The 9,240-nt window shown below is 38.9% G+C and overlaps 1 protein-coding gene across 1 annotated transcript in view; it reads left to right on the top strand.

Annotated features, from left to right (window-relative positions):
- Window positions 1–3,720: 3,720 nt before the first annotated feature.
- Window positions 3,721–9,240, top strand: part of pdzrn4 (PDZ domain containing ring finger 4) — a 52,093-nt gene continuing 46,573 nt past the window's right edge. Inside the window, exon 1 of the mRNA XM_056455084.1 lies at window positions 3,721–4,010. Within this exon, the coding sequence (XP_056311059.1) occupies window positions 3,942–4,010 (69 nt within the window). The 5' untranslated portion in view covers window positions 3,721–3,941. The remainder of the gene's footprint in view (window positions 4,011–9,240) is intronic.

Raw genomic sequence — 9,240 nt, 5'->3', positions numbered from 1 at the left:
CAGTTGACGGGCATTCCTTTAGCTGTTTTTGCTAACTCAGACATGCTACCAAGCCATATCGGGGCTCAATAGATGCATGAGGTCACCTTTTGTAGCGTCTCTAGGCACTTTTATCTTCGATGATGTCACCTTTAGGGGTCGTCCTCAGTGACCCGTGATGTCAGCAGCTGATACTATCTGCTACGGCGCCTTCTGATCCTACTGATGACCTCTGCCGGCTTGGTGAATATGGATTAGAACTTTGAATTAGAATGGAATGGAATGAGATTAAATGGAAAAGAATCCCTTTGATGCTTAATGGTTCCGTATTTAGTATTGATTCATTTCAAGCAGTAGGTGATCTTTTGTGGTTTTGTGTTTGGCTTGTATATTTGACTTGTAATCTATTTTAATTGTACATAATGTTAAAAAAATAGAGATGGGTTATTAGCTGTGTCTTGAATATTGACTTTGCCAACAGGGAACAGTGAATGTTAAGGTTCTGGAAGATGATTTTGTGCCTCTAGGAAGCAACGCTCACTTACATAGAGGATTTAGACTGGTGAATGTGGATTTTGAAGTAGAATGGAAAGGGTTACATGAGAATGAAATGGCATTGATTGAATGAAATGGAACGGTTTTGTTATGGTTACACCTGGCATCCTCATTACTCCCGCATCTGCAACCTTGCAAAAACTGAGCATTTTGAAAACACTAAAGAACTTGTTTTTGTTTTGAAATGGTGGTGTCCATTTTAGTATAGTTGGATTAATCCAGGGTGGCATGGTGGCTCAGTGTTTAGCACTGTCGCCTCACAGAAAGAAGGTGGCTGGGCCAGTTGACATGTCTGTGTGGAGTTTGTATGTTCTCTCCATGTTCGTGTGGGTTTCCTCCGGGGGCTCCGGTTTCCCCCACTGTCCAAAGACATGCGATTATAGGTGAATTGAATGAGCTCAACTGGCTGTAGTATATGTGTGTAAATGTGAGAGTGTATGGGTGTTTCCCAGTAGTGGGTTGCAGATGGAAGGGCATCCTCTGCGTAAAACATATGCTGGTTAAGTTGGCATCCTTCCACTATGCTAACCACTGATGAATAAAGGGACTAAGCTGAAAAGAAAATGAATGAATAAAAGAACTGAAACCTAAAATTTTGAAAATGGAGGCATGGCTATTCACAATCATGGTCAGACTAGACTATTGCTTGTCATTCTCTTATTCGTCAGGCTTTTATCAAATGACAATTGCACAAGTGGTAGGCTCATGAATGCCTGCAAAATATGTGCATGCCCAATGATTGTCAGTGGTCGCATATCATGTGTTTTATGATGTATAGTGCAAATGGAGATTGTTTACAAATGCAATAAAATCATCAGTCTGGATGAGAAGTATTTTTTATTATAAAACGCTGTTTTAAAATCCAAACATACTACTCTAAATGGCACCAAAATGTAAAATAACCTCTAAAAATGGTTAATGGATTGGTTGGGAATTTATTAATTTTCCAGAGTAGATATGTTTTTGTGACTGAAAAAGTGCATGGATTATTTTTAGCATTTAGCATTTATTTAAAATGGATGTAAGTTTAAACTTATTAGATATGAGAAGAAATGTGTTTTTAGCCATTTATTGAATATTACCTATAATTTGGCATTTCATATGGATTTGTGAAGATTATTTTACCAGCAGGAACCAATGAATGAGAAGGTGCTGGAATGTGATTTTGTGCCTCTACAATGCAGTGCTGATTGTTTTGTTTTTTAGTGTGAACCTTAACCTGGACCTCAGGGTGTCTGATGGTGATGGTAAACTGGTGATTAGTACATGGATTACAACTTTGAAGTAGAATATATAAAGGTTAGAATAGAATGGAATGGAGTACAAAAGAAGTATTAATTAATATTTCAATTTTTAGAAGAGATGTTTTTTTCAGAATTTTGAATTATTGCCAGAGATTATTGTCATGATTATTGTTAAAGATTTGTTGTTCTGGAGAGAGTTGGGAAAATTATTCCACCAGCAGGGAACAGTGAATGAGAAGGGTCTGGAAGGTGATTTTGTGCCAGCACTGTTCACTTCCCAACCTCAGGCTTCTAGAGAGGATGTAGACCTCTGGAGAAGATGTAGACTAGTAAGAGAAAATGAAAGTAGCCATGAAAATTCATGTAATCACAATTGACAAGTTACAGTAAACCTTTTAGGATCAAGAGATGTGACTGAAATTTCAATAATGTCACCCCAGCTTTAATGTCTTGATAATTATATAAAATTAAGAAATAAATAGATTGCTAGATGGATATGGAGTCATTCCAAAGTTCTATGTCCCCAGGCACAAGTTGTACAGGGATGTGTTTAGGAGAGAGAAGCCTGTGTTGGTGCAAAGTTGGCTCAGATCCTTTCCAAACCTGCTGAGTGAAATTAAAGCCCCGCAAATCGGATTATTGCTTCCCAAGAGAGCTGTCTCGCCGCCAGTGGACAACTGCCTCTATGGTATACGGTTATCACCACACGTTTCTCTCTTTTACTCTCACTGTGAGTCTGGAAACTAATTTGAGGACAATCAATAGTGGTCTGTGTCTCTTCCTGTTTCTTTTGCATATTTACGGACCAATTGTCTTTCTATAAGCCACCAACATAAATCTAATTTATCAACCACTGACACATGTGTGGGTAAATACAGCAGGGTCGTAACCAACGTAATGTATAGTTGCATGTGCAACTATAGTGGATAACCAATGTAGGTTTTCAATAGTATGTTTAGTAATTACATGTATTTCTTGTCATATCCACAAATAGTGGTCATCTGAGTAGTTTATAACATCAATGCCAATATATAGAGCAAAGTGGTTCAGTTTAATCTGTTCAAAAAACAATTTCAATGCCAAACTCTGTTGCAGGATCTAATATGACCATTGAATATGACTTGAAATGGATGCTTATGATAAGTAGAAGCTCTTGCTGTCATATTTATTTATTGAAGACACAAACCATTACAGCGATTTATGACCACACTGGAAGTTAATTTCGACTGGGAGGCAAATTACAACCAAAAGGTTGCAAAAACTGCCTTACATAGCAATACAGTCAAAGCTAATTAGGAGATATTTGATATATAATGTGCAGCAATGAGTGATGAGGTTTTAGAACGATGATATTTACAGTCTACAAGAATTACTCACACATAAGATGGAGAAACCAGAACAAAACTCTTACTGAATACATATTTTGTCAAATTAGATCAATTCTAGATTAGACACAGTGTTCACAAAATGGTTAAAATCAATTTAATACAAATCTCTGAACACGCCACGGTAGTTTTTCCATTTACAAAGCCAATCCCTATTCACTAAATACAGCATATTGGCTGAGAAATGAACCACATAAATCAATCAATTAATAAATCAGTGTTATCTGAATGTGAGATGTATTCAGATTTAGCTGTTCAGTAGGTGGTCGTTACCACTTTATTTAATGCCTTGAGATAAATACCCGGTTAACACAGTCACAGCATCTTCTACGCATCATCTTTTATGAATATCCATTATTATTCATGAGCTGGAGTAGGTGTAGTCATGTGCACCGAGCTTTAGATAGAAAGAGAGAGAGAGAGAGAGAGAGAGAGGGAGGAACCGAGAGAGAAAGAGAGATGGGCGAGTGAGAAAAGGGGGGTGTGTCTCTATGAAGAGGGGTTTAGTACAGCGTGCGTAGATGACTGCTAGTCAGCTAGTGTGGATGAGAGAGACACAGAGAGATCGAGGTGGTACGATGCACGCAAACATAGTGTCATTCATAAGGAACTGTGCTACATCGGGCAGGCCGTTCAGTGCGTGATTTTTACACAAAAGAAGATAGGGCGAGAGGTACCCACTGATGAGAGACGTTACTCAACATTTGAGGGAAATCCCCAGTGTGCCTACGCGTGTGCACTACTGCCAGAGATCTGTTGGGGGACCCGCGGCGACGAGATGGGCTGTAACCTGTGCACGTTGCAGAAGAGAGAGGAGCACTACAAGCTGCTGTACGAGATCGCACAGGTGAGTCCACTTGCTTAACCTACTCTGGAATTTCCTCAGATCCTTATAGTCAAGTGTTATGAGATGGGACCCCTTTGGGTCAAAACACATTCTCTTGAGAGATCTTTTCTATCATTTTAAAGAGTTCAGATACAAAAAAACTCAGAATTTTCTTTTAAAATGAGCATTGTTTTCATGGCCACCCACAGTATGTTTATCTTCAGTTATTTCACTGTAATAAAAGGGAATAAAAATAAGCTATTATTTTGCATACATACAGGAGCTAGAGAAAATGCGTGTTTTAAAAGTGTTTTGTTGGCCCTTGGAGGCTTTTGCATCTGAATTTTACATTTAGTAAGTACATCAAGTACACATACTTCCACATACTAGTACAGTATATGGGAAAATGCCATAGAAAACACTTGGACATAAGAGTGGACAAGAAGTGAAGTCACCTATATTTTTATAGTGCTTTATATTGTGTCAAAGCAGATTTACAGAGATAAACAGACTAAAATGAAACAAGTTGACATACACCAAGCAGTACTAAACAATGCAGTTTTTCACTTTGAAACTGTTATTTACTCCAAATGATCAAGTCAATGGTAAGAAACCAAGGAAAGGAAACCAAACTCCATCATTTGGCAGAAATGGAGAATAAACCTTGTGTTAATCCAGGCTCAGTAGAGGGACTAGTTCGTCTATAGCCAGCCAAGAAACAAAGTGGGAGGGAGTGAGGGTTGGGAAATAGAAAGGACCACAAGCTGGGATTCAAAATCTGCTCACCCGGAAGCACAAAAAATGAACTTATCACTGCCCGTGAGGTTAATGGTTTCAAACTTACTGATTTAAAAGCATTTTTTAACCCAGCAGGCACCTTGATGCCAAATCCACATCAAAATGACATCAACCATGAGGTCAAAAATGAAAAAAAATCTTGATTTTAAAACCTTGAAGTCCATTTGACATCCACACATTGATGCCCTTTTGACCACCAAAATAATGTTAAAAAACATTATAATGTAAGAAAAGTTTTATATGTCTGAGCGCTTCTATTGCAAATGACAAATTTACACTGGATTTTGTATCGCTACAATGTAAACTACCTTGCAGTCAAATGACATCAAATTGACATCTAACATTGACGTCAATAATACACATCAAAAATCAATTACAGGACAGTCCATTGGCGTCTCTGACATGTTATTTTTTGGCACTTTAACATCAAAGTGTCCATTGGCAAGACACTCAGCTAGTGTTCAGAAGCTATCCTGTCTTTGAATCTGCAAAGTAGCTACGGGAACTCTTTGTTTTGCTGTGTGAGAAATTCCCAACTGTATTTGGGACTTACCTGGAAGCATTTCTCAGGAATCAAAGGAAGTTTTGCAGCGCACACACTTTACAACCATGTTCATTTGTAGGCACAACTGCTGTACAAATTGCTTACATGTAGGAGGAGCAGGAGGTGGATTGCACGCTGGAGTGAAACTTGTCTTTGCATTATAGTTGCATGTGAGACTTGCAACAAGAGAGCAGTCCTGGATAAGGTGCATGTTATTGAACAGGACTTTTTCAGATACCCGCAAAAGCATCATTGATTATGATATATTGTATTTATATACTGAAATTGGACTGTCTTCTGTAGCTACTAATGTTTAGCATTGACACTAGTTTTGCTCAACACATTGCTTTGCTCCTCTCCAATTTGGGGGGCAACCCAAGTTTCAGTGCTCCCTCCTGGGCATGAAGCATGTAAAATAATAGTTTCATGTTGCTCTGATCACCACCTCATTAAGCTGTTATACAAAATGACTTTGAACCCTAATTAGATGGTAAAACGTGGCTTTTGCCTGTGTGTGCGCCAATCTGAGAGGATTATCCCTGCTGGTGGCTGGACTGAGGTGATAGAAGTTTGATCCCTACTGGTTCAAAACAGCGGACTTGTGATTTTGCTCAGATAGCTCTCGCTGGGATTTCCCCCCACTTGCCTGTGATTGTGAGTTTTGTATAAGTGCTTACTCTTTTCTGGCATTAGAGAGTGAAGAGAGGCTGACAACGTTTTTGCGAGCAGCGTGTTGCCGCTTTGACACCCTAGAGATTGTATGTGTGTGTGTATGGCGGAGTTCGGTTAGCTTTTGGTTGACATGAGATGGCTTTTCATATGTCACATGTTGGTCCCTTTGGTGTGTTAGCAGCGGAGTTCAGCTGAAGAAAGACAGAACAGGGGGAGAGGGGAATAATAATGTAATGTCTTCAGGAAGGATGAAGGTACTACGGAAGGTTGAAAGAAATGGGAAATCTGGATCTGCTCTCCATGGAGTGAATTCCCAAGCTGAACCCGAAAGTGTGTCAAGGAAGCGCTGCCTCAGATGTTTCCGTCTCTGTTATTTGGCAATTTAAATTTTTCCAGCTTTTATGTTTGCCAGAAGAAATCAAAGGAAATGTTGCACCGTGTTGCTCTTAAAGTCACAACAACAAGCCGACATGAATAAACACAAACACGCCTACAATGCAATTTCACGCCCCTTGACAATTTTGACACTATTCTTGGCAGCACAGCCCCTTTAGCCCTGGTGGTCTGTGAGATTTATGAGTTTAGTGTGAGTGTTCGCCCCTCTACGGGCTCACCATGGAAATGTATTCTTCTTTCTTTGTTAGCCACATTACAAAGACGTCCCGCACTCCTCAATCTCATATTCCCATCAGAAGGCTTGTCTGCGTGTTCATGTTTCGTCAGCAAGATCAGGATTTACATTGTAATGTCTGAGCTGTTTCACCTTAATTTCCCTGTCAGATCTGACTGCTCTTTTTTTTGCAGATGGCTGTTTTTTATTCATTATGATGCTATATGTGATGACATTTCAAGTCTTATTACAGATTACTTGATTTGAGAGTGATTTACACACTCAATGATATCGGGTAACCTTTCAAAAAGACAGCTTTTGAGAAGCAAAGCATTGTTTTCTGCAGTATTGTGGAAAAGTACAGAAATGCCCATTAGAGAGTGCTATGTTATGGTGGGTGTAGGAAAAAGTGTGTGAATCCATGGATCTACCACAGATTTCTGTATTCTGTATTTCTGTAAATCAAGCAACTATAGTAAAGCAACTATTAACTAGACTCAAAAATTGACTGAGATGTCACTGTAGCAATTGAACTAAACTACCCCTTAGAGGGCACCTATGGTGAAAAATCTACTTTTAAAGTTGTTTGGACAGACATGTATATAAACACACCTAGTCCTTTTTTTTTTCAAATTTAACAACATAAAAACGGTGGACCAATTGTTTTCAGACCAATTGTTTTCAAACCTTTTTTTTTTAATTATAATTTAATAACTGTTCAAATTAAGCCCATATAACTATAATACCCTGACTTTTCCTAAATGTATTTATATTTATTTCTAACATTGTTATTTTATTAAAATTACAAAACACAACAGTTCTGAGTATATACCTTGAATTATATACCTTGAATTACAATGATGTTCAAACTGACCACATAAATTTCAGTGTCTGAGAGTTATTCACTTGCCGTTGAATATGCGCGACTCTGTTGCCTTGCAACTTCCTGATACGAACTTTCTGATAGTGAAAACTTTGTATAAAATTTTTGTATAAAAATATGTATTTTTAGAGTGAATTATTCTAATATCTCAATAGAAACTAGTTCTCATGTAAATGAATGGCCATTATAGCCATTCTACTGTAGTAGTTGTACAGTTCTAGTTCCAGTTCTAAAGTTACTTATTAGTACTAAAAATTGACATGAGTGTAAATGCAAATGTATTCATTTAACCAGTAACCACTAAAACTGTAGTAATTGCTGATCAGCGAATTTGTATTAGTATGAGAGGCTATTGCACTCAGTCAAGCTGAAATGCTGAGGCTCATGGGAGCAGTGCAGTTTATGGCCATGGTCAGGAGCCCGTATGGGGACAGATGCTCAGTGCAATTTCCAGTCTGTGGATCAGCATGGGACAAGAGCGAAAGATATCACCTCCCACTCACTTGCACGCTCGTTTTTAGCATCTATAGTTCCCCTGATTCTCAGAGACATCATGAAAGAAATTTTTTTAAATGCTTTGGCTAAATCCAACATTTCCTCCAAACTCTCTAATAAATATTTGATCTTGAATTTACATAAAAAGCTGGCATTGGTTTACCTCTACGTGCCCCCTACGGTGGTCATCGAGGGTCAGAGAAAGTGTCAGTCCTGAGAGCGCTAACAGCCATATGGATCAGGATCTGTGCGGGTGCATTGGGCAGTCAGTGTATCACAGCCTTCAAGTTTAATGGGTCTCCAGATGGAGGACAACCTTTAGAGAGACCTGCCAAAAAAGAGCTGGCTTTCATGAGCGTGTAAGATTGAGTTTTGAGTGTGTATGTGTGTAAAGATCCTTCACACTCTTTCCTGAACCGAGGTTATTGGCATCGTCACTGCTGGGCCACGTCCCCCAGCGCTCTCGCTCTCTCTCAGAACACTATCATCCATCTTCCTGTCCCGGAGCCTTTCTCTGAACGATGCTTATAGCTGATGAAACGCGATGGGTGTGGAGCGAAAGAAGGCAAAGACAGAGAAACATGTAGTTTTGATTGATCTTGTGAGTGTGTTGGATGATAAGCCTGTCAGATAGCAGAAGCCCTGGGGTGATCATATCAGCAGACCCTGCCAACTCTGGCCCAGGCGAAGCATGTGTATGTGCGCGCATATGATGGAAATCTCATTTAAAGCCCATTTTATTCTTTTTGGCTCTAGCATGCATGGAATGATTGTATAATTATTGCTTAAAATAGACTTTACTCTCTCTCTCAGTGGTCCTGTTGATTTTGTGCTTTGGTAAAAATGACAGATGCTGAGTTCATCGTATTCTCCTGATCTGGAAATTGAGCAGATGACCTCATCAAAAAATGTGTCTCGTGTCATTTGCACACCCGCTGATCTTCCTTTCCAGATGCATTGTATCGCCTACTGTGTGTGTGTGTGTGTGTGTGTGTGTGTGTGTCTGTGGTTTTGAGTTGAACCACACCAGATTTCAGGCTTCATCTGAATATATACATTATAATATAATCTCAGCTTCCAAAAGCAAAACACAAGAGCAGATGTATAATAGGTCATTGCATTTTAAGGGAATGAATTTAGAACTTAGTCTCTTATACTTCACTCTTTTTTCAACTTTAGTCTCTACTCTGCATGTAAGTGATTAGAGTTAAATTTACTGGTTTGCTTGGTCATTAGTTTTTCACTTTTC

Source organism: Danio aesculapii, chromosome 4, assembly GCF_903798145.1.
Source record: "Danio aesculapii chromosome 4, fDanAes4.1, whole genome shotgun sequence".
Classification (NCBI taxonomy): domain Eukaryota; kingdom Metazoa; phylum Chordata; class Actinopteri; order Cypriniformes; family Danionidae; genus Danio; species Danio aesculapii.
The sequence above is the reverse complement of the archived record's forward strand: the minus strand, read 5'-3'. Positions and strand labels throughout refer to the sequence as shown.